At 37.8% G+C, this 24804-nt stretch overlaps 1 protein-coding gene across 6 annotated transcripts in view; it reads right to left on the bottom strand.

Moving 5' to 3' along the window:
• Positions 1–24804, bottom strand: part of RALGPS1 (Ral GEF with PH domain and SH3 binding motif 1) — a 71917-nt gene continuing 47113 nt past the window's right edge. For 3 of the 6 annotated variants that reach the window (XM_033077856.1, XM_033077858.1, XM_033077857.1), the window contains exons 13-22: positions 22029–22096; positions 10925–11051; positions 10216–10367; positions 8633–8684; positions 8277–8357; positions 6070–6196; positions 4909–5001; positions 4628–4733; positions 3147–3238; positions 1–2770 (exon numbers count right to left, since the gene is read on the bottom strand). In XM_033077856.1, the coding sequence (XP_032933747.1) occupies positions 2741–2770; positions 3147–3238; positions 4628–4733; positions 4909–5001; positions 6070–6196; positions 8277–8357; positions 8633–8684; positions 10216–10367; positions 10925–11051; positions 22029–22096 (928 nt within the window). In that variant the 3' untranslated portion in view covers positions 1–2740. Of the gene's footprint in view, positions 2771–3146; positions 3239–3840; positions 3981–4627; positions 4734–4908; positions 5002–6069; positions 6197–8276; positions 8358–8632; positions 8685–10215; positions 10368–10924; positions 11052–22028; positions 22097–24804 lie in introns of those variants that run through there. The other 3 variants (XM_033077859.1, XR_004419880.1, XM_033077860.1) reach the window with 3 other exon arrangements.

Raw genomic sequence — 24804 nt, 5'->3', positions numbered from 1 at the left:
TTCTTTTTCAGAATATTTTATTGTCAACAGCATACATACCCTGCACATTTTACTTACAACCAAATGCTATTACTGTTGTAGTAAACAAACTTTTTTACATTAAAGTATTTAGTTAGTAAAACAATTATTATTATCAACAAACTGAAAAATGCAGCAACTTGATACAAGACTGAGGTAACAAAATACTTTGCCAAAAACCTAGATTCCAACGCCAGAGTTCTTACAGGTGAGACAGTTCACAAGAATTATAGAAAGAATTCTTTACACAAATGGCATGCAGTGGACTGCTGGAAAACACAGCCAAAAATAGTGCAACCGTTTCCACACAAAACAAACCAAACTGCTGAAATTGATTAACATTATAATGTGACAAGTCAGTCTCAATTTGAAAACTAGTTTCTTTGCCTCATTTTAGTGCTATTTGGAAAAACATGCATTTTGGCACTGAATTACATCAAAATTGCACATTTAATAAACTAATAATATTATCTACAATTAATATATCTTCACAATTGTGAAAATAGTAATTATGACACAATGTTTACATGTTTTATGTACCTTTTGCAGTTGTTCTCTTTGATGAAGGAAAACTTGTATGGTTTGTGATATTTTTTGTGAAACTGCTGTAATAATCAATAGTGATGGGCAACATCCTGTACCACAACAGCAGCTTTCAATGAACTACAGAAGTACCAGGTAATAGCAAATGGTACCAAATGGCATCATAACACCTCTAATCAGCAGCTACAACCTGTTTAATACTTAAAGACTAATTTTAAAATGGTTTAAGATGTTTTACTAGTATTCTTTCACTGCCTTCAGTACTCTTTCATTGCCATCAATCCGAATTTCTCAATACTCTGCAGCAGTTTCATAATTGTGCTATACTGAAAAGACGTTTAATCTCGTTGACTAATCATAAAAATCCACAGGTGCATAATAATTCAGACTATATCACAGTCTAACAGTCTGAAGTCATTTACTGCTGACAGGATGTTACCACATTCAAAAGCTGCTACACCACCTCTAATGGCATTAGATGCTCCGCCCTTGCAGATAACCATGTTTTTCCTAGTTCAAAGTTAAGTTAGCAAAAAAAGAGAAAAACGATACAAATATATTTTGCATTACCATTCTTTTCACACAGTTCCTCAGTTGTCAACTTTACATACACTTTCTCATGTCCCAGGATCTAAATGCAGTTGTCATCAGGAACTGGTCTTCTTGAAAAGTTGGTATGTATTAGCTTTCAGGATTGTAACATGAACTCTTAAAAGAAAAAAATATTTACTTTTGACCTACAGTTGACAATACAGGTGTTTTTTCTCCTTGTTGTTAAAGAAGTTTCAAAATAAAAATGTTCAAAATCATGGAAGTCCACAGAATACATACTGCTAATGCCAGGGAGCTTGATCTAGTAGAGGTTCTGTTCATTTAAACTGACTTCCACAGTGTTCCTGGTTTGCAAGCTACAGGCTAACTTGCCAATTTCTCCTCTATGCAATCTTAGGAAAGTCAGAAGAGGTTTTCTGGTGATTGATGAAGTCTGAATAATGATGCTATATGGCAAAAGAGCTTCAAACAGAAAAAGTGATGAATTCAACATATGAACAGAAAAAGATTCTGACTGCAGGAGTGCCAGGGCACAGCGGGAATACAGCATAGAGAGAGCTGCTTCAGAGGAGAAGGCCCAGTTACACTTCATTGGTTCATTTGTTCTCTGGATGTTGACATGGAGACTTCTTTGTACTTGCTCCACTGTTAGACAGTCTTTCACTGCCACCATGATTTTATAAGAGCAGCACTATCTACCAGTACTAATGTCCTGAAGTTGCAACACATACCGGAATTGTTTGGAGCCAAGTTGTCCACAGAAGGACAGAACAGAAACAATGATATGGAGTCACTCTGAGGAGCCAGGACCATGTGATACATAACACCTGATTACCTGTGCTAAGGGATTTGAAACAAACAATGTTCAGACTGAACCAGTATGCCACTGGTAAAAGAATGGAAGACAAACTTCAGCATAACATAAATTTAAACAGCCTTAAATCCAGCCTTAAATCTCAGGGTATTCCTGAGCAAAATAACTGAATGAAAAAGAAAACCAACTGTCCTATGCCAAAATACATTTTCCCCAAATAGCTCAAATATGAACAGTAGAATTGTCCAGAGATTTGATAGAAAATTCGAGGCAGCCACATTGCCAAGCAACTCAGTGCACCTAGATTATAAAAATGTTGTTCCACAATTTTCTATTCTAATTGACACTCTGGAGCAAGGTAACACTGTCAATCATTCTGTGCATTAGAAAGAATTGAAACCCAACATGGGCCAAATATTCTTCAGTCACACAAAGCAGCTTAACAATAAAAAGAACCACTTAAAAAAGAACAGGCAGAAGATATGAAGCTCAGTTTGAGGTCAAATATCAGTTCATGCAGTCTCTGACCACAAATAGTTGAGGACTCTAGAATCCTGCAGGTGTCAGGATTGATCTTCTGTCCATCTAACTTGTCTGCCTTCACTCAGTGCATGAGACTTTATCTGGTCCTATGGACAACATTCACTTTCTGCTTTTAAAAGCTGTGTCAGAATCACTTTCAAGTTACATAGGAAAGTGCTGAAATATCTGCGGCTGGCTCATGTCAGGAAAACCATTCTCCTCTTCCTCCTTAGGAAGAGTAACCTGCTTCTTCAGTTTGGCACTTGAAGTCACACCAGGTAGGAGAGGAAATTATTCGAATGACATTAGATTAGCAGGTACCTGGAAGAGATTATGAATAGAATCATTACATTTGGGATAGATCTCCAAGATCATCAAGTCCATCCTAATATGGTTGCTTTCATTTTCCATGAGACAATCCCTTCTAAAGAAGAGATGAGGCTATCTTGCTTGAAGCAATTGAGAGTAGGAGTTATATGCTCTTAAGGTAACCAAACCAATACCTAGACCTGCACAAAAAGTAATTTTAAATAATCTTTCTTTGTCCTATTGAAGAAATGGATCAATGTACAGAATTATGAACTATGTCTGTCCCCACAGGAATGCCTGTGCACACAGATTGAAAGATGTACGTTTTATTGTACGGATTTTCTGGAAAATAGGAAAAAGTGGGTAGAAATAGTTTTCACAACCTTACCTGAGGCTTGTTGCTTTTGCATGCGTCATCCAAATGTTTATGCCATAATATTGCATGAAACCTTGAGCCAGTCTGAAACTTGTAAACATTGCCTACAGAAAGAAGAAAATGAAAGACTCTGAACCTGCAGACAGACATGTAGTTTCAAAGGACTCTGATTTCTGTGCAGATACCAAAGTCCTGAAGTAAACTCTTAAATTTATTTGCACCTCAGATGCTCAAACATGATGCTGCTAATATAATAAATACCACGTGAGGCACGTTACCCAGCAATTCTTGGGTGAAGCAAGTATGAGAACATATGTGGCCTCATAGGCAGAAAGGCCAAATTTCAGCCACAGAAAAGACCATGTAGGTCGGTGTGGGGCAAGAAAACAAAGAACACTTAGTAATAAGAGAACAAAGACCGCTTGGTTAAGAAGAACAAGGACTATTCAGTCAGGGCAGAAGAGATGTAACAAAGTTTCTAAAATGTAACAGGCAGTAGAACCTCGGTAGTTTGCAGAAAAAATTGTTATACAAGCACTTGATTTAAAGAAAAAAGGCTGATGTGAATATTAGGAATGTGATCCCTTATATTATTGGTTAGCAGATGCATGAACACTATTGGCTATCCAGGTGCATGATATTCTAATCTAACAGTGAAAATATTACAAAATCTATATACACTTTTAATAAATGTTTCTGGTTATACCATAACTGGGGACTGTGCATCATTCATACGCCGCAGGTCAGATCTAATTTAATCCTGGCTTTCTTCTCATCAAGGCTTCTGATAAAGTTTTTCATATTTGTAAACTTAGTTTTCTTCAATGTCCTACTGCAAATTGTTTCCTGCAATCAAATATTTTGTGCATTTTAGTTAACACCCAGATGAGGCACTTCACACATGGGACACCATATCCAGCACCAAAGCTGAAACCATGGAAACTGAAGAAAGCCTCAAGAACCTGTAAGCAACCACTCAAAGTGCAAAATAACTCCAGTTTTCTTATCTTTTGAAGTTTTTGAAGTTTAATCAAGGGAAAAGAGCTATGGCACTGCAAAATTAATTATTAAAAAGTAATAATTACGTAGCAGACTTATTTTGGTAAATGGTTTGATACTTAATTGGCCTCAGTGTAAGTCAAGATTTGATACTGACTGATTTTAAGGAAGCTGCCCAGAGACTTGGAGATCAATGTATGGAGACACATGGACATGCGCAATCTCATACTGACTGTGGAATTTCTGCAAAACTTACAGTAGCTGTCAAAAGAAAGGAATTTTTCTGTAGGCACCACTGAAGCACCACAGCATATTGTAGAAACACTTTCCATTTATTTTGTACCTTCTCTTGAAAATTCTGAATTGAAGATCTCCCTCTCCAGTCTTTTATGAGTGCACTGCAAGTTCTGTAATCTACAAGCTCATTAACAGACATTAATCTACATCCTGTCACAGAAATGCAATGCAGACATTGACCATCTTGCAATATCTACCTTTGTCAGGGTTATTTAGCTGGAAAATATCAGGATGCTCTGGGTCGTCAGGCAGTGCCACCATCCAGCCCACAATGGAGACTTTTTTCCCAGGTGTAGATTTATACTGGAAAAGACAGACAAGTCAGTTATAGCTGAGACTGCGGCAGAGATTAACTTCTGACTGTAGAACTTTGCGAAGAAATATGGCTTAGCCTGGAAAAGGAAGTACATTTTGGATGCCCTTTCAGATCTACTTATGAGTATTCAATTTTTGGTTTTAGAATAAATTTAAAGCTTACATGTTTTCTTTCAGTGCCTCTTAAAGCTTTTGCTCCAAAGTAGAGAAGAGTTGATCCTGAAAGCATGACCCAGTATCTAGTCCACGAGGACAGCTGAATGAAAAAGGGGAAAAAAAGACTTAGGAAAAACTCTGCATATCTCTGACATTTCAAAAAGCTATGCACAGGCAAGTCCAAGTGGCACCAAAGTTGATTTCAGAAGCAAGGAATGGAGATAAAGAGTGTCTCTTGGTGTAAACCAGCCCAGCTACCTAAATCTTGATGGCTGGATTTGAATACAATCCTTCTTAGTTAGGTATCAAATAAATGTGACAGTACTGATTGCTTAGAGAAGAATAGTTGCTGCCTTCTGCTCTACAGATCTTAGGCTTTTGATTTAAAAAAAAAAAAAAAATTTGAGCTGACAACTCTGCAATTCTTCAAATCTTTTAGCTCTGAGCTGAATTGGGTTGCATGTGAAATACATCAATCAACTCTACAGAAAACAAATAAATTATCAAACACATAGGACTAGAATCATGTGAAATTCATGAATTCAGGTTAACTATGAATTGCCATGACTTTGGTGTTATGGGTGGCTGCCCTGCAGCCTATCCATTTTAATGTGACACCACAAAAACACCAAAGTATATTGTAGAAATATGTTCAATTGAATTTGTACCTTCCCTTGAAAATTCTGTATTGAAGATCTCCCTCTTCAGTCTTTTATGAGTGCCACTGCAAGTTCTGTAATCTACAAACTCATTAAAAATTATTAATCTATATCCTGTCACAGAAATGTAATGCCGACATTATCCATCCGGCAACATCTGTCTTTGTCAGGGTTATTTGGCTGGAAAGTATCAGGATGCTCTGGGTCACCAGGCAGTGCCACAAGATTTATTTCTGCCCTCACAATACAGCTTTGTGTGCTGGTTACAAAATTGCTTCACTCCTGCTCTGCGGTATCAACTAGAAATGTGACTTGCACCTACAGGGAGAAGCAAAACTGCTGTACATCAAGTGACACACAAAGGTTACAATCTTACTATAACCTGATTATAACTTTGATCAAAAAATTACAGTTGTGGTATCAAGCTGCAGGTTTAGTCTAATCCTGAAAATTAAAACAGCCACTAAGTAATTAGGACCATAGGAATAATTATAATTAGAATCACTTACAGTAGGTTTCTTGCCTTCTTTGAGCAGTGTTTTTCTTCTTAAAGGCCCTTCCATGGTAATGACTCCTGTGGAACCACCTGCTGTGCAGCTGCAAGCACCCGTGGGACTGCAGAGACAAAGCATTCCTCTATGTATTTGAGCAGACAAATAAAGACAGTAAGTACCAACTTATTTGAGCTCTAAATACATCTATCCTGCACTGCTTTATGTATATTGCATCATCTGAAAAGTGACTCTAGAATATGTGTTTTCCTAACCTAGCTATCAAATAGGAACCGGGATCTTTCAAAAAGGTTCTATTCTGGGGCCTAGACATGAAAAAATAAAGCAGAATAAATACTGAAACCCAAAGTCAAAGTGAAAACAGGCAATTTTATTTTTTTTTCTGGTAAATTTCAGAAATTACCTGAATTCCAGAAAATTTTTGGCTTACAAAATAGGCAGTAAGAGTTCTTACAAATGTTACTTTAAATTAAATTAAAATACCTTGTCTAATTGGAAAAGAGTTCGGAAAACGATATGGTAATAAATTAAATAATTATTAATAATTATTAAAAATAAGTTAAATAATTTAATGTACAGAGATTACAATAGTTTTTCCTTTTCCAGAATGAACATAAAACTTCCCACATACAACACTGTGAAAGAGATACAACTGATAGAACCCAAGTACCAGCAAAGTTAGGAATGCCAACAGCCATTAATAACACCACAACAAAATATTAGGTAGGTTATCTGCTGCTAACTTCTCTTCATTGCCATGTGATCACAACCCTGATGTTCTTACATGGACCAATAAGGTTTATCAGCACCAAATAAATCATGTCTAATAGTGAATACAAGGAGAAGGACATGTATGATCTACCTCTCAGCTGTAAAAGGAACACTATTGTGTCTACGAATGAGTCTGAACTCATGCTGGTGCCAAGTGATATGCACAACCACATCTAGGGAAGAGCAGCCCCTCCTACTGCCCGGTGCATCTTCTTACATTGCTGGCACCTGCCTGGTCTCTAATAATGTGCATTCTTGCCAATTCTGTATTTGACAAGAAACAGTAGGCTTCAGAAAAGGAAGAATGACCACAAGAATTAGAATTATTTGATGGTGGATAAATGTAAGCAACGTATTTTAGGGAGTAATTCTTTGTGGATTTAATAGGGTTTTCACATTTTTATCTTCTTATATTTTGTATTTCTAGCTTTTGTATGTTTTTGAAACAGATCTACTATGGTCATGTTAAGAAAGTCCTGTATTTTCCAGGAGCAGGTGCAATAGTTGAAATACTGTTCCAAAATATGTTCCTTTATGAATTTATAAAGTATGCATTTTTATTTCTGTCTGATCTCTAACTTGTACTGTTATCAGATATTACTGCCACAGGTAAAGCAGCTGTAATTTATACATTATATTGATACTTCTACAATGGCTGAAGAAAATTAATTTAAACAAAATTAGATCTGACTGGATTTACTAAATCACAGTATTTGCAGAATACTGATTCAGGGCCCATTTCCTTAACTGTTGGAATATATGTCTTCATTTGCCAGCATCACAAAATTTATCAAGTTCAGGTCAGGTATACATGCAAGGACTGATTTTTATCCCTCAAACTATATAAAATTTTCTGTGTCACCTCTCTTAGATCTATAAATGGATTACCTGCTTCTGAAAAGTCCACATCTTAGTGAGTAACTGCCTGCTACATATGGCTTGCAGATGTTCCCTCTCTTACTTGAGGTCCAAGGTAATACCCTTTTACTGAACAAAATCAAGACACCACACTATAGCTCTCTGACATGGACTGATGTTATGGGTAGCTGTCCAGTAAATCAGGAAATTGATTGTGAGAAAGTATCAACAAGGTATATCCTTCTAACATCATGACCTGTTCACAGGAGTCAAAGATGGCCTTCACGACAAACCTGCTTCTGTAAAGGTTTCATAAAACCCTAAGTAAAGCCTAGTTTTCTGCAAAAATGGAAGCCAGCCATCATTAGTTAAATCAATAGCTAAACTGAATTTCACCTGAATGGGCCCTAATCCTACTTTACCATTAACAGGAGTTTTTACAAGCAGGAGGGGAAGACTGTGTAAATTGTAAATACAATGATATTTGGACACAAAATACATTACACTAGGAAAGTGTAAAGAGCCAAATTGAAGTTTAGCACTATATAATAAAAGAGGCAGACCCTGGACTGTACCTGTAGACACAGCTTCGACTCCGAGGAGAATTCCGGATTGGTACCCTCCAGTTAGGCCCCAACGTGGCATATAAACGACCCCTGTTTGTGAATGCAAATATCTGAGGATATTCTAGCTTCAGATTACAAAAGTTAGGATTTGGTAAACATGACAGAGATAGCTCCTAATCTTTTCAGGTCCAATACCTTTACTTCAAAATGCTTTATTTCATAATGTTTGCCATTTTGTCCCTAACTGATCAATAATTTGATAAAAATAACTATTGATTTAGGGCTTACCTATGTTAGAGATAATTTGTGAATTTCTTAGCTAAGACTGTAGAGTGCTCAGTGAGTGTACATGAAGACTAACTCACCTTTCAAGCCCTGACGGCAGCTCCTCACTAAATTCTGAGCTTTCACTGCTATCTAGAAAGAGAGTAGTACAGAGAAGGAGTAAGAAAACCACCCATGGGAAAATACAAAGCCAATGTATGTGGATCACCAGAATACTCTTTTATATAGTACCGTGGACACCGCTTACTCAAATCATGTGTTTAAGTAGAAGTGTTTAGAGTTCGTGGTAAAATCTTAAGTTGGAAGAGGCTTACACGAGCCTCTCCATTTATAGTATTTCACACTAAATTCACGTTACTGCTGTGCTTTAATACCATTACTTAAATTTTCATCACGCTTTTACTTGAGAAGCTGAGTACTTTAGGTACATAAAATCCAGCTCCTTTGTAAGGCAATATTTCTACCACAATATCTGTAAGTTGACTGAAGTTATTAGACACGGTATCATGGTTTATTTTCAAGAAGAAAACACACCTCTAATAGAGGATATGTCAGCTGCATGCTGCTGCTAGATGTTATTAAAATATATATGGTATTTGTAACTAAAGTTCCTATTTCTCCTTCAAGGCCATCACCCATTTGTCCCTCTGTTTCTGGCACCACTTTAATTTGCCCAGGAATGATTTTTTCTCACCACTTTAATTTGCCCAGGAATGATCTTCTAATGCTCAGTTTTAACACAGTAAGCTGTGCCTGTATTTTCAGAAGTGCAAAATCATCTCAGTGTTTAACTCTTGGTCAAGTTAAGTGCTATCTTTCACAGTTCATTTCCTATTCTAGAAATAGCCAGAGTCTCTTAAAAGGTGGTGTTCTCTTGCTTAGAACACAGATTTGTGATCACCTTTTTGATATTACAGTAATTATTTTACTAATTATAATACCATAATGTGTTTATGTTTCTTTTTAAGTCTTAGAGAGAGTAGTGCCAAACAATTCCCCTACCTTCTAAAACATATTGATAAAATTAAAGCTTTCTTTGTGTAAAGGTAGCTTTTAAAATACATATCTACTTTTGCCCTGGTAAAAGCTGACAAACGCTTTGTGTCGCACACTGAACATCTACAAAACCAATCTTCCTTCATGCCCCTTTTACCAAAAGCATCAGTGGATAACTGAGGAAAGCTGAGGTAATGCTGACCAGGTAGCAGCTGAGATTTACTTTCATCCATGAAAACAATTAGTCTTTGCACAGGAACTAACATTCCTAATTCTCTGCTTTCAGGTATCTGTGAGTCTGCAGCGCCCTGGGCCACGAGCACCAAGCAGATGGTACCTATGGAGAGGACACCTATGGAGAGGATACCTATGGAGAGGACACCTATGGAGAGGACACCTATGGAGAGGACACCTATGGAGAGGACACCTATGGAGAGGACACCTATGGAGAGGATACCTATGGAGAGGACACCTATGGAGAGGACACCTATGGAGAGGACACCTATGGAGAGGACACCTATGGAGAGGATACCTATGGAGAGGACACCTATGGAGAGGACACCTATGGAGAGGACACCTATGGAGAGGACACCTATGGAGAGGATACCTATGGAGAGGACACCTATGGAGAGGACACCTATGGAGAGGACACCTATGGAGAGGATACCTATGGAGAGGCCGTTGGCGAGGCGCGCGCCGGCTGCGTGGCCACGCGCGGGGCTGTGACACTCCAGAACGCTGTCGTCCAGCAGGTGCCGTGGCCGCTCCGTCGGGAAGGTGGCGCTTTTGCTCTCCACGACACTCAACTGACACATCATACTGGAACATGGAAGAAGAGAAAAACACGAAACCCCTCTTATGTCAACTAACAGCAACCCTTGGCTCATATTATTTCCTCTCAGCCTCTGTCTCAGCAGCAGCTTATTAAGGAGCAGGCAATTCTATGCTACCACTTACTGTACATATGCTCCTTTACTACCAAAATGAGTTTCGGATTTTACTTCTCTTTGTCAGTAACAATTATTAAATATCTGCAAGTGGGAAGTCGTAAATGTTTTGACTGCTCTCCGTACTAAACCTGAATGTCCTTGGTGGCAGCAAAGGCAGAAACCCAGAAAAAGGAGGCACACCAGGAATCCAGAAACCAAACTGGATAAGCAGCTTTCAAGTATTGCCAGTGCCTGGCACTAGCAGAGAATAGGGTCAGCAAAAATAACAAAAGTGTCAAGAGAAACCTAGAGAATACATAGTAAAGCCTGAAACACCGTTGCAATATAAGAAATGCAAAGGACAAATACTAGCATGTTATCTGCGGCTATCTTAAATTTTCATGACACATGTAACTGCCTGAGCATGAGACAGCTGGGATTACGCACTTGTTTCCCAGGCTGTGACTCTTCCGGTGCCTTGGTACAGGAGGTGTAGATAGACTTGCTGCTACTGAGGCATCAGGACATGTGGGTCTCCTGCTGAATTTCATAACTGCTGACATGTCAGATGGACCTAAAAGACAGAGATTACTTAACACTGAACTGATGCAAACCCCAGAAATTTCATTGGCTGGTGTGTTTAGGAACTGTTTAAAATTAATTTTTACAGATAACCAAAAGGCACCATTCCTGAAGCACTGTTTCTTGCACATTAGGGTTACACCATCCATTTTTGTTATAAATTCATCTCCACAATCTTTGCTTATACTTTTAACAATGGCATCTTTTAAATACTTTTAACTCTTGGCATCTTTACAACAGTTGGATGTGTCAAAGTGTAATATGCAGAGCCATGAAGTCAGTTCGTACTTCAGGTGTGATCAGGAACATTCACACGTGTTTTGAATTTTGTTCACAACTTCCTGTTGTGAATAAACTGTAAACAATCTGCTCATACTGACTCACTGACTTACTACTGGCTTGAGTATGTAAGAGAAACCAAGGGCTTTTCATATACTTAATGCCCAGACAGATGCATTACTTCTCAAACACCCATGAGTTCTAGAGATGTCTCACTGCAATCATTCTTCCTCTCAATTTACAGATTTTATGAGGCCTCACAGAAAACATGGACAAACTCGTTCCAGCTCCTTCATGCTGTTCACAAAAGACAGGCAGTGACCTTTGCAATACAGTGGAAAACATGGACTATCATCATCCTCAGTAAATGCCAGGCTCTTCTTGGCTTCACAGCAAACAGTTGAGATTTCACTTTTAAACATTTAGTTGTGGCATTGGTGCTTGTGACAAAAAACAGTGGTCATGAAAGTCTCTATCTGCCCCATATCCTTCTCCTTGGGACAGTCCAGGTACCAGCAGAACAGACTTCCCTCTACATTACAAATATCACTTCTTGGAAACTCCAGCAACCTCAGCTTAGTCAGCTTCTGTGCTCTAACCAAACCCCACTCATTAAGAGGTGGACACAAGAAGAAACTTTGTGATGTGAAAAGCCATGTACAATCATCATCAGAATCTTTGCAAAAGTGTTTGCAAATAAGTAATAAACTGAAACAGAAAAAAATCCAAAATACCAACATTCCAAAGTTTGACAACAGGATGTGAACATGAACTTTTAACAGAAATGGTTCTGAGAGACAAGACTTCCCAGGGAACTGGTCATGGCATCAAGCCTGTCAGAGTACAATGTGATTCTGGACAACATTCTTAGTGAAATAATTTAGTTTTATGTAGCCCTGCAAGGAGCAGGAAGTTGGACTCAATGATCCTTATGGCTCTCTCCCTACTTGAGATGTTCTGTTTCTATTTGTTGTATAGGCTCTCTCTATTCTGAAGCACCCTGAAGGAAGGTATCAGCTTCTTCTGCCTTGAACTGAAGATTCATGAGACACAACAAAAAATACGAGAACTAGTAATGAGTTTGTCCCGGTAAGAGGCATAAAAACCCAAACAAATAAATGCAAGATGTTTTCCTGCCCATACTCATTCTACAATATAAACTTATATCAAGTTGTATGGAACATAAAAATTAATTCCAAATTACTTGTATTTTTATTCCCCCATACCCCAGACTCTGGAATTTCACTGTGAACTGGACTGCATTTAGGAAAAATTGTGAAGGGTTTTTCCTAGCAGTAAGGGGAAAGATTTAATCCACAGAGTGTTCTGCACATTTCAGTAAACAGTTCATTATGCTGCTTAATTAGTAACGAAAGGAGCCCCAAGGCAAGCAAAAAGACAAAACTTCTTTTAGCAATACAGAGGAAAGGGACAATTTTGTTAGAGGAACCTTCAAGTACTCATCAGACCATCAGTTTAGTTGGAGAATAAAGACAAAACAGTTTTTAAGCCTGTTTTCCGCCTCATTCACATATTCCATCAGGACAGCATTTTGCCTGCCTGTCTTTGCTACCATCACACAACTGCAAATTTGTGAAACACAACAGTCATAGCATTAGTCACTGGCATATGCAGCTTCAGAGAAGGTCTTATACCTGATAGCCATGCGCAGTTTTAAAAAATGCACTTTCAGTCATTACTTCATCTAGAGATTCACCTAGGAACACACATCTGGGATGCTGGAGAGGGCCTATTACAACCTTCTTGCCGCCCATACAACTAAAATTTTGATGCATTTGGGCTGTAACACAACACTGGAAGCTTCTTCCCTAAAACCAAAGCAATACATCTTCAATTTCTGCCATGGAGGCGAAGCACAAATCAGGACAGAAAAAGTATGACTATGAGCGCAATTATCTGCTGCCTGGTTTAATGTAAAAGCTGTATGGATTCATATTTCACCATTAGGTCTGAAAAATCTTATCTCCTGCATTAGTAGCAAGAATATACATTTCACTAACGTCTTTTACCACGGGTTTTCATTACAAATTAAAATTTATGCAGAGACAAAACAAATGCCTTCACAAGTTTCAGAAATGATTACAAGTTATTTAGTTTGGAAACCTCCAGTTCTTCTGATGGACTAGGTTCCCCAAAAAGGAGTTTGCTCTACATGCTTTGTTTGTAGTGCCTCTCCGTCAGACACTTTTCAACTTGTGAACAGGAAAATACTTGGGACTACTGAGGTACTTATTACCTGCTAAGAGGCCTAAAATACATTGGAACTGATACCCAGGATAAAGACAGTGGCAACTAAAAGAGAATTTTCCTGAAAATTAGGAGCATTTATCAACAAGAGTTTAATCTGAAACCCAGCATAAACTTCAGTGTTCATGTGCCCACTCTGAGGCTTGTCCCTTAATTTGGCTGCAGGATTTGTTCATTTTTATACTGCTTCCTGCTGTCATGCATATGTTTCTGGTGCCAGTTCTCAATCCTGATTTACATTAAGTTTTTTTCAAGTGGATGACATTAAGTTCTTTAAAGTTCACTGAATGATACTGAAGCATTCTTTTTAGCAAGCTACTGAAACCACAGCCTGTGAAAGAGTAGCAATCTTAAGGCACAACCCTAGAGGATTACCAGTACAGTGCACTGCTTCTTCATACAGACATTGCACCACATGTAGAAATAAGTTAAATTTTGTAACACATAATAGTTTAAAGGTTAAGTTTCTCACTGTGGAGATTCAAAGACCTGAAAGCAGTTCAATTAATTGTGTTCCAAAACATTGATATGCAACAAAACAAAAGCATGAGACTGTATCAAAATTACTTTATCAGAAAGAACAGCAAAATGACAAGTCCAGTGCTAACACAACCAAGCTATTACAAAATCAAAATTGGCTGGATTTGACTCCAAGTAGGTTCAAATGTTACTATCAAAAATTACAAAGAGTAAGAGATATTATCTAGCAAGAAATAACAGTTTGAGACTTTTCACTCTACACTCCCTTTTTTTCTTCCTCTTTCTAGGGAGCATGAACTGAAATTTACTCAAATATGACTGCAACACAAAACTAAAGATTGATCATTATAAAGATGATAATTGCATGATTTAAGTAAGAGCTTTTATTACCTGGACAGCTTCAGAACAGAAAAAGTTCATTAAATTGGCCCCCCTCCCCCTGAAACATGATGTAGCATGTCTAAAAATACTCCACATCTCAGATTATAATACAATAATAGGGAGTGTTATGAACAATATGAAAATAATATTAGGGAATAAAATTTCAGTTCACATAAAATATTGCCAGGCTTAGGATGTGATGTGTCAAGGGTGACAGAATTTATGTAAAAAGGTGTAAGAGTCTTACAACTTAAGACAATCATCCAGCTTAGCTTCCTTGCTATTATATATGGATATCACAATTGCTTGCATAAGTCCTGTGAAAGAAGAAAATGGACCTGGGTTGACAGACCACTGGAACAGGTTAGGGTGCCAAATGCCAATGAAGAAGGATGATGAAGTCTATAGAATTCTCCTCAGCTGGCTATACTCAGTTCAGCAAGAAATTTGGGGTGCAGTGAGTGTCAGCATGAATTATGGGGTAGAGGGAAGATGACCTCATTTCTGTAAAGGAATAAGAGACAAAGAGAGCCCACGCCAAGAAGGATGCCAAAGAGGGCAAGCAGTGAGATACTGATGAAAACTGCATAGACCAAGGGATGTTTATGGGCATACCAGACTGCTGAGCAATTAGTTGGGGAAGTTATGCTTGATACTGCTGATAACAAAATTCCAATACTTAAATTCATTTGGGATTGAGTTATTTTGCCCCTTTTTTTCCAATAAGTGAAGTAATCTGCTACTGCTAACTCTTGTCTTTACTCTTCTGGCTCCACTCCTAGTGCATACTGTTACCATGATTGCTATTCTGTTATTTTGCCTTTCATGGAGACAAAGCACTCTTAGCAGGATTTTCCAGTCAGCTGGCATGAACAAGGGTTAGTTTGGTTTTCATTATTTCTCAGCATCATTTTCAAGATTATGCTGACATGTACAGGAATGATGTATAAAAATATTAAATGTTATTAAAAATTTGTTTGCATTAGGGAACGTGAGACAACTTCATCAGAGTGAGCCGAGTGCTGTTCAGAGATCTGTGGCAAGAACATTTGGAAAAGTTTACACATATCCCAAAGGATCTTACTGTTTTTTCCTTTGCATAATTTTTCCATGAATAATCCTTCAAATGTTATAAATGAATGTTACTTTTGCAATCCTTCAGTAAAACATGTGAACATTTACAGTCTCCAGAGCTTTTAAGAAAAGGAGCAGGGTGAGGGAGTTACAGTTCACAATTTTTCTCCACTAAAAAACTATCAATAAATCAGTACCAGATATGCAAACTAAAAACTGAAAATGAGTTGAATATTATATGATAAAGAACTGACTGATTTTTCTGAAGGACGAAACAGTCTCAACTATTTTTTGGTGAGCAGTTAAGTAAAACTTACCAGCTTTGTTTCTAAAACTTAACAAAGACATGCCAAGCCACAGACTCTCTAGTTAAATCTTCACTGTAAATTTTTACTATTCTGTTTCCATTGTAACCAGTATGTGATAATTCAAACCTTCAAAGAGAAAAGACCTACTTATAAAACACACAATAAATAACTTTAGGTTAATTTTGTGCACAGAATCAAGAATGGCACCAAAAAATTACATCTAGAATGATGGCTACTGTAAAAGAACAGTTTTAATTTTCAGAGTATTGCTTTATATTTCAACGAAAGGCTACTAACGCATACAACACGTAAGAGAAGTATGTTATGACTGCTTCTCAGACAAGAGCAAACTAAAAACAAAAATCTGAGTTCTTGACTGCATCTCCCTATGCTCCTCCAAGCTCCCCAAAATCTGTCTCTCTCACACACTCTCTCTCACACACACACACACACACACGTACTTCTGACTGCACAGCAGACACACCTGAGTGTATTTTCTTCAACTGCTTCCTGAATAGAAGTGATATTTTTCAATTTTAAGTGCCACTTTTGTGGAATCACTAATTGTCAGCATTTGTGCTACTTACTCTGCACCAGTGGAACACACAAACTCCAGACTTACACTTCAGCAAAAATGCTGAAACTTCTGCAATTGGATCTGCAAGGCAGTTATATGGGCTTGGGTGACATCAAGATTGGCAATGAAGACATATCCATTGTGAAAGTACAGCTGCAGGGAAACTGAAATTTGGGTTCAACCAAATACATTTACCAATCCATCAAAAATCCCTAAACTTTTTAGAGAAACTATTTCAGGTGACTGCTGCGAAAAAAGTCAAGAACAAAAAACCAAAACCAATTAAACCTCAAAAAACAAGGCAGAAAAGTCCTTTGTCCTCTGGCTGGTCTATTTTTGTAACATTCCTCAGGATAATAGCTTGGTAGTTAAAATAAGCATGAGTGTACTAGGTCATTAGACTTGCTTGGTAAGGAAGTCACAGAAAGTAATAGAAAGTGATAAAGTTAAAAATGAGCACAATCATTCTCTCCCTAGAAACTTCATATTTGTTTTGACAGAACATTATTCTACAGTTTTTGTGAAGCTTTGGTATGTTAAGAAAAAATCCACAGTACACTAATTCCACTGGATTTAGTGGTTGATAACATGTGAATCCACAGATTTGTCTGGCACTGATTTGTTTCAAAAGTACTCCAGTGAGTTGTAAAGGTTTCTCAGGAAAAGTATCACAGAGGAAGGGAATGTAAACCAAAGAGTAAAGTTTTCTGGAGAGTCTGTAAATTTATGTGAAGAAAACTTAGTTCTTCCATTCCTGTCCTAACTCCTGTGTAAGAAAAGCAGGCATGATACACATGAAGCAATGATCAAGAACTTGAGGATTAGACAATCCTCATTTCCACAGAATGACTGGCTGCTAAAGCACTTAGCACAAACTATTTATTAGTTGCCAAAGCAACCAGTAAAACAAATGGCAAAACTAAATGTCAGACTCAGTGTTTACATGGAAAATGATGGCGTGGGGGTTTTTTATTCTAAAATGCTGGAACTGCTGTAGAGATATCACTAATGTAGTATAGCTACTTCAGAGGGTTACAAATGTGCAAACATCCTCAGTCTGTCTTCCTTCTGTTTCTACATTTTCATCTCCTAGATCACATACTCTATATCCAGTAATTGACCTCTTCTAATTAATTAAAATATATATTCCAAATTCATCATGGGCTAGCTCTCAAAGGTGAGTGGACTTGGCACAATGGGCTGAATTTTACCCCAGTGGCAAAGAAGAGAGTATACCTGTTTCAGATTAAGTACTCCACATTCCTGGTATGATGGTAACATAAACTTCTGGTCTAATTTTTTTCTCCCCTCAAGAATTACACCAAGACCTACTTGGGGAAAAAAAAAACAAAAAGAAAAAAAAAAATAACAAAAAGAAAAAAAGAAGAAAAAAGGAGGGGGTGAGGGTCCATCTCTGACTACTGCATAATAAACCCTCCAAAAAGAGGGGTACCCACAGCAGAGGCCTGGCTGCTGCTAAAATTAAATGCTAGGTGTTAACTTTAATGAAGGGGTTCATTAAAAATCACAGAATTGTTCAGACCAGTCTTTGGGTCACTTAGTATTAGATACAATTTTCTAGATATGGTAATTATTTTACCATTATTTTAACTTTTTATATTGTTTTTCAAGACAGAATAAATATGTTACATTGCAGAGAATGAGTAACCACTCTGCATGTTCTGATTAGCACTGTGCCCTGAACTTTTCTAAATAACATGATGAGAAGAGTATGCATAACAGAACATTTCTCCACTGAGCTACACTTGGTGTGCAAATTCTGAGGAACTTCAATTGCTTAGAAGGCTTACATTTGCCATTGCATTAAATCTTTTCCTTTGTTCTGGGAAAATGTATTGAGTTGCACCTTCTAAAACAACCTAACAGCTATACCATAAAGGACAAGCACCTCTCAGCTAACACTACAGGAACACAGATGTCTTTTACAGCTAATTCAACTAGAAAATGTGAACAGCTAGCATACTTTAAGCTCTCCAGCTACATTCTCTCTCTCTCTCAAACCACAGCAAGGCAGAATGAACAGACTTTAGTTGCTGCCAAGGAAGTTGTGTGAATCACACGGTTCCTGAAAGCATTCAACTAAACTCCTTAAGACTCCTTAAACGCTACTTGCAAGGGACAAGAATCTCTGCAGTGTTATGGACGACATTAAATCTTCTTGTGAAAGCACTATTCACAATTATATATGCATTTGGTAATTAAATGAGACCCTCTTAGCCACTAATATACAAAACATAGCTTGTTGTGAGGCAGTCACTTTAATCAGATGCCTGCCTCCTGTTTGAATTTACTGGAAAACTAGTTGGCAAAAGAAGTGGAAAATGGACACATGGTTTTTTGCAAACAGAAATGCTGTAGGATTTAACTGTTTTTATTAAGCCTCACACTCATAAAGATATTTCAAAGGGAAATAAAGAAACCCATGATGTCTCTGGCTACAGGAAACTGTTAATATTTTTTTGAAAAAGAGAAAACTGGGTAGAAGATAAATTCACAGTGCTGGCAAGTAAAATCCATTTCCATCATCAACACATGCAATTACATTTTAGAACACAAAGATGACACTATTCCCTGAACTTAATCCCATTATAGACTTTGGAATTATTACCAATGGCATTGAGGTTTTTTTCTGTCCTGGAAACACATGCTGATCTCTAAGGAGGCAGCATGTCACAGGCAGAACTCAACCAGACTTATTGCTATTAGTGATGTATTAACCTTTGGACTATTGATACAACTGAACTGATGACTGACCTTACGGTTTTTATTTTAGCTTTAAAACAGTTAATTTTCAGAGTATTGGTATTTCAGAGTATTATCAGACTCCCATGCCTTAAACTACTGACTGGAACATACTCAAAATATTCAAAGTATTTTGAGATCATCTATTATCATTGTAGTTTACCAACTGCAAACGACTTACTTCTAGCATACAATGTCTGAAGCAGAATTAATTTCAAGGTAAAATTTGAATCCAAATAAAATTGACAGCAATACCTGCAAATCTGTTGTTTTTATTTTTCTATGTTCTAATATCTCATTACTGATATTTGAGTATTTTATTTATCGGTTTACTGAGTATTTCAGAATTATTCAAGACTAATATATGGCTATACTCCTATTTATTAATGTTGTGAAATTAACAATAACTTATTGCCTTCACGCTTAGTTAAATTTCAATTTGAATTCATGCTAACTTACTTAATAAACATTCTCCAGGAATAAAGTTTTCAGTAAAATTTATTTTCAGTAAAATGTATTGGATTCCATTTAGTAGCATTTTTGCAGGCACACAGGTGCAGCTCACTGAAAAATTCCTGTGGGTATTACAAAATGCTGATGGCATTCATTGCCTAACTGGCAGTAACTGAGAACTCTGTAGCTGAGCAAGAAATACAGCAGTCCACAGAAGGGTCAAGCTTTCGAAGGAAATACTAAGAGAAGAATGAAGCAATAGGAATGACTCAGCACTTGGTTTCTAGTCATCATATTAACTCTCACTCAGAGTAAAGCAACCTTACAGAGCACTTAAGGGCACTGCAGATACAGAAGGGAAAATCCACCCTCTCCTAATACTGCAATATACTATACAACCACATATTCAATGAAGTAGGTACTACTGAACTTTGTCCCAATCATTTTTTGTGGACTCCAGCAGAACTCACTGCAGTACCATGCTGTAATACTTGCCTAGATCAGGTAAGTTAAAAATTCTCATTTCCAACTTTGGAACTGTAATTTTAATTGCCTTCCATCAGAGTTCTAATAAGGTCTCAGTCCTTGATTAAGACTTACAGAGAACTGGTGATGATCACATACTATGGTGCTATGACTGAAACTATATTCCATAATCACACAAATGAAGTGTTAACATCAAAGCCTAAGAGTTGAGCATGTAGACGTAAGTAATGTAAGTTAAAAGCCAGAAAACAGAGATTTTACTTGTCTGCTGTACATATGTAAGAAAGATGTAATCATATGAGAGGCAATGACTTAGTTTCAAGTCTCCAGTATGAAAAAGCAAATCCTCATAAAAGCAAAATGTGACATGATGTGGTGGGTTGGCTTTCATGGGCTGTCATTTGCTCACTGAGGTGCTGTATTACTCCTCATCCTTCACAGGACAAGGTGAAGAAAATAAGATACAAAATCTTTGTGGGCTGAGATAAAGGCAAATTAATTTTCAAAAGCAACGGCTGTGTGCAGAAGCAAAAGAAATCAAAAGAAAAATTTATCATCTACTTCCCATCAGTGGGCGAGGAGCATCCATGCCTAACCAAGCATTGTAGTGCATGCTTAGGAAGACAAACACCTTGAAAAGAAATGCCTTCCTCCTCCCTTTCTCTTAGGTTTTACTGATGAGAGTGTCATATGGTACAGAATATCTCTTTGGGCAGCTTAAATCAGCTGTCCTGGCTATGTACCCTCCCAGCCTCTGGCCCATTCCCAGCCTGCCTTTTTGGCAGGGGGTTAGGTTTGAAGAGATAGCCAGTGGGCACTGCTTAGCAGAAGCCTGGTACCTTATCAACACCTTTCCAGACACAGAGTACATCACTGTGATGGCTCCTGTGGGGAAGTTAACTTCCAAATGCATTTCTGTATGAAGAAAGTACATTAAGAACTACTTTTGAACTCATCTGATTTAAAAAAAAAATACAGTGAACTATTTATGTTTTACACAGCAATTAATAATACTGAGCATCAAGCAGGGAAAGGGAAAGCACCTTCCTAAAGAAACTGAAGACCAGGTCAATTGTTTATCTGACTCTGGGAATAGCAATCACAATACTAGAACAAACAAGAGGTTCCCTGTAAATGACTGGTCATTTGACAGCAACCAACATGAAATGCTGAGAAGCAGAAGAAAAACACACGGGATGTTTCTTCGTTTCATATTTAGCGTCTTCCTTTTTCTTTCTTTCATTTACTTTGCCTTTCATTGGTGAGAAAAAAAGACATTTTGAATGCATGTCAGATGCATTCTAGACTCCTTGGGGTTTTTAAATTCACACATGGTTTTACACAATGAGACAGAAAATTGGTCATTCAGGTTCTAGAGATTAAAACAGAGCAGCTTTTGAGATAATGGCTCCTATAGCCTGATGTTTGTTTAGTCTGGTCATAGCAATAAACAGCAAATTAGTATTTGTCAACTTATGGATGGCACTCTGGTTTTCCAGATGTTGCTAGAAGCTATTGTTGCTACATATCTTTTGTCCTCCTGCTTTCCACAATGAAAATATTTTAAACATATGTAATCACATGGAAAGAATGGAGAGAATTTACTATGTTTTTCACTGTATTGGTTTTTTTGTACGGTAAGAGGGCTCTTTTTTCTTCACTTATTAAATAATGACAAAAATGCAAACATTTGTAGAAAATCCCACAATCTGATACCTGTTCCAACACTAGCAAACACCCTGTGACATCCTTTGACCTGGAACTGCTTTTACACAAGTCAGCAATCTTTCTTGCTGACTTATGTTACTGAAGTACCTCTGGGTTTTCCCATATACTTAAGTGGAGGATTTCTGTAATTAAAATTGTTTCCTTACTCGAATTTTCAAATGATGTTTTATACCTGCAAGATCTTCTTTGGAGGAAACCAGTCGAGGAGAGCTGTTACCTGGCTCAATTCTTAAAGATAATCTGGAAAAACAAGTTTTTAGAGAAATTAACAAAAAAAAAAATCTCAACAAAAGTTGAAAGAAATTGAAGAAGTAATTATATTGGCAATGCCAGCTAGGAATTTTACTTTATTGGAAGTGTAGTTATTTATTCTGTGATGCAACAAAACAGTAATTTTTTTGAACTAAATCACTACCTGTCAGAACCAAAAAAGAAACTGTGAGGAAAGTCTATGAAAGTAGAAAGAGAAATCATTATTTAATCTTCTCTCTCAGTTTAAAAATGTAAGTTCATACAGTCTTTCACCTAGGGAAAAAAACCTCAAAAAGTTAGTAATTTAGACACAAACCTAACATTTAATTCCCTGTAAACATGAAAGCGATTTTACTGTAACCATGTCAAAATGTGCACACAGAAATAGCTATTTCGTTACTGTAACTTAGAGAAAAGAAGCTTAATAGGGCAAAGGGATCAACATTTAATAGTAAAATTAATTAGAAGAATGTATTGTATGCCACGCTGACTCACTCCATGTGTTTCATTATGCGCTCGCTCACTCGCTCACGCACGCACTCACACACTCACTCACACTCTCATGCACTCATTCACACACACACTCACTCACACTCTCATGCACTCATTCACTCATTCACTCACACACTCACTCACACACTCACACACACACTCATGCACTCACACACTCACACACTCACACGCTCACACACTCACTCCCTCACACTCACGCACTCACACACGCACGCACTCACACACACACACTCACACACACTCACACACTCACGCACTCACTCACACACTCACTCACACACTCACGCACTCACACACACACACTCACACTCACACACACTCACTCAGTCATGCACTCACACACTCACTCACACACTCACTCACACACTCACACTCACACACACACTCATGCACGCACACACACACACACTCAGTCATGCACTCACACACTCACTCACGCACTCACTCGCACTCACGCACTCACGCACTCACACACTCACTCACACACTCACACTCACACACACACTCACTCAGTCATGCACTCACACACACACTCACTCACTCACGCACTCGCACTCACACACACACTCACTCACTCATGCACTCACACACTCACTCACGCACTCACTCACTCACGCACTCGCACTCACACACACACTCACTCATGCACGCACGCACTCACACACTCACACACTCACACTCACACACTCACTCACACACACACACACACACTCACTCAGTCATGCACGCACACACTCACACACGCACTCAGTCATGCACTCACACACTCACTCACGCACTCGCACTCACACACTCACTCACTCATGCACGCACTCACACACTCACGCACTCACTCACTCACCCACGTGCTCTCAGCACTCCAACAAATCTCAGTCTTCCAATGCACATCACTTCTGCCATTTCTCAAGTTTAGGCAGCCTTAACTTGACATTCATGGGTTCTTTACTCTGTACCAGTCTGACAAAAATATATGAAGGACTACAGTGTTAAGTAAATTTTAATGGAATAGGCATAAATCCAATGGAAATAACTGCTGTCATTGCACAGCAGTGAACATGTGCAAAAGCTGGAAGGTTTCTAGCTGCAGCACCCTGCTGTGCACCCCAAGTAAAGGCTTTCTGACTTCAGATAAAAACATGCAAAGGGGCGGAGGGAGAAACCTATTACAGCATTTCAAAATACCATGTATGGCTCAGCCATCACTTTTCTTATTATTCTTCGTTTGGAATACCTTTCAGTTCCTTCTCTACAATATTCCAACACTGTCAACTATGCTTTAATGTGAAGTCAGTTAATGAAGCTACAGTCCATTTCATGTTTTCTAATTTCTATTCTTCTGGTAGTACTAGATTCTCTTAACTACCCAAAATAATGTATTTCAAGTAGGTAATGAATAATTTTCTTTCTGTCAACTTGATCTCTGTGACCAAGAAGCAGTAACATAACTGTATTAGAGAGTTACAATAAAAGTCAGTGCACAATTCAAATGTTGATCACATGGGAATTTTTTTCAGTATGGAAAAAAGACAAAAGAACTTAATGAATTCCTTCCCTGTAAATAAGGTCCTGCTGTGTGAATTTATCTTCCATGTCTGTAGGAATGTTCCAGTTGCATCCCTTGCACAGTAGTTATTATTTTGTTCACTTTCAAGGCTGATCTGTTCCTCACACATTCAAACTTTATTATTCCCATGCTGTGAGCTTGATTTTAGCAAAGAAAGTTTTTTAGCTTTGGTTTTTGTTGTTGTTGTTTTAATAATCTTATGCAGAAACCGTGCCACAGATGCTACTCAGAAATTTGGGTACTAAGCCCATTTTACTGGCTTAGCACATATTTGACAGACCAAAGTCCCCAGGCAAAGCAAGCATTTCAAATTGTTTCACAGTTTTTCTCCAAATGCAAGCAGACCTTTCTTCTGATAACCCACCACTGTTCCACAATTGCTAATTTCTTCCGTACCTGTCTGTACAGCCTTTTTAATTTTTCTAGCTTTGAGAAAGTCATCTCTGAAGCTCCTTCCTTATCTTGCATCACAGAAGGTACTCAGTTTCATTAGTCCTCTGTGGCAATAGCCACAGTTTATTTGGTCACAGTGGAAACATCCATCTAATAAGTCCTCACTAAATATAATGCTAAAATATATGATTGCAGTTCAGCCCACACAAGCTAATAGCTTCTTTCT

The sequence above is a fragment of the Catharus ustulatus genome, chromosome 21, assembly GCF_009819885.2.
Source record: "Catharus ustulatus isolate bCatUst1 chromosome 21, bCatUst1.pri.v2, whole genome shotgun sequence".
Taxonomy (NCBI): Eukaryota; Metazoa; Chordata; class Aves; order Passeriformes; family Turdidae; genus Catharus; species Catharus ustulatus.
The sequence above is the reverse complement of the archived record's forward strand: the minus strand, read 5'-3'. Positions and strand labels throughout refer to the sequence as shown.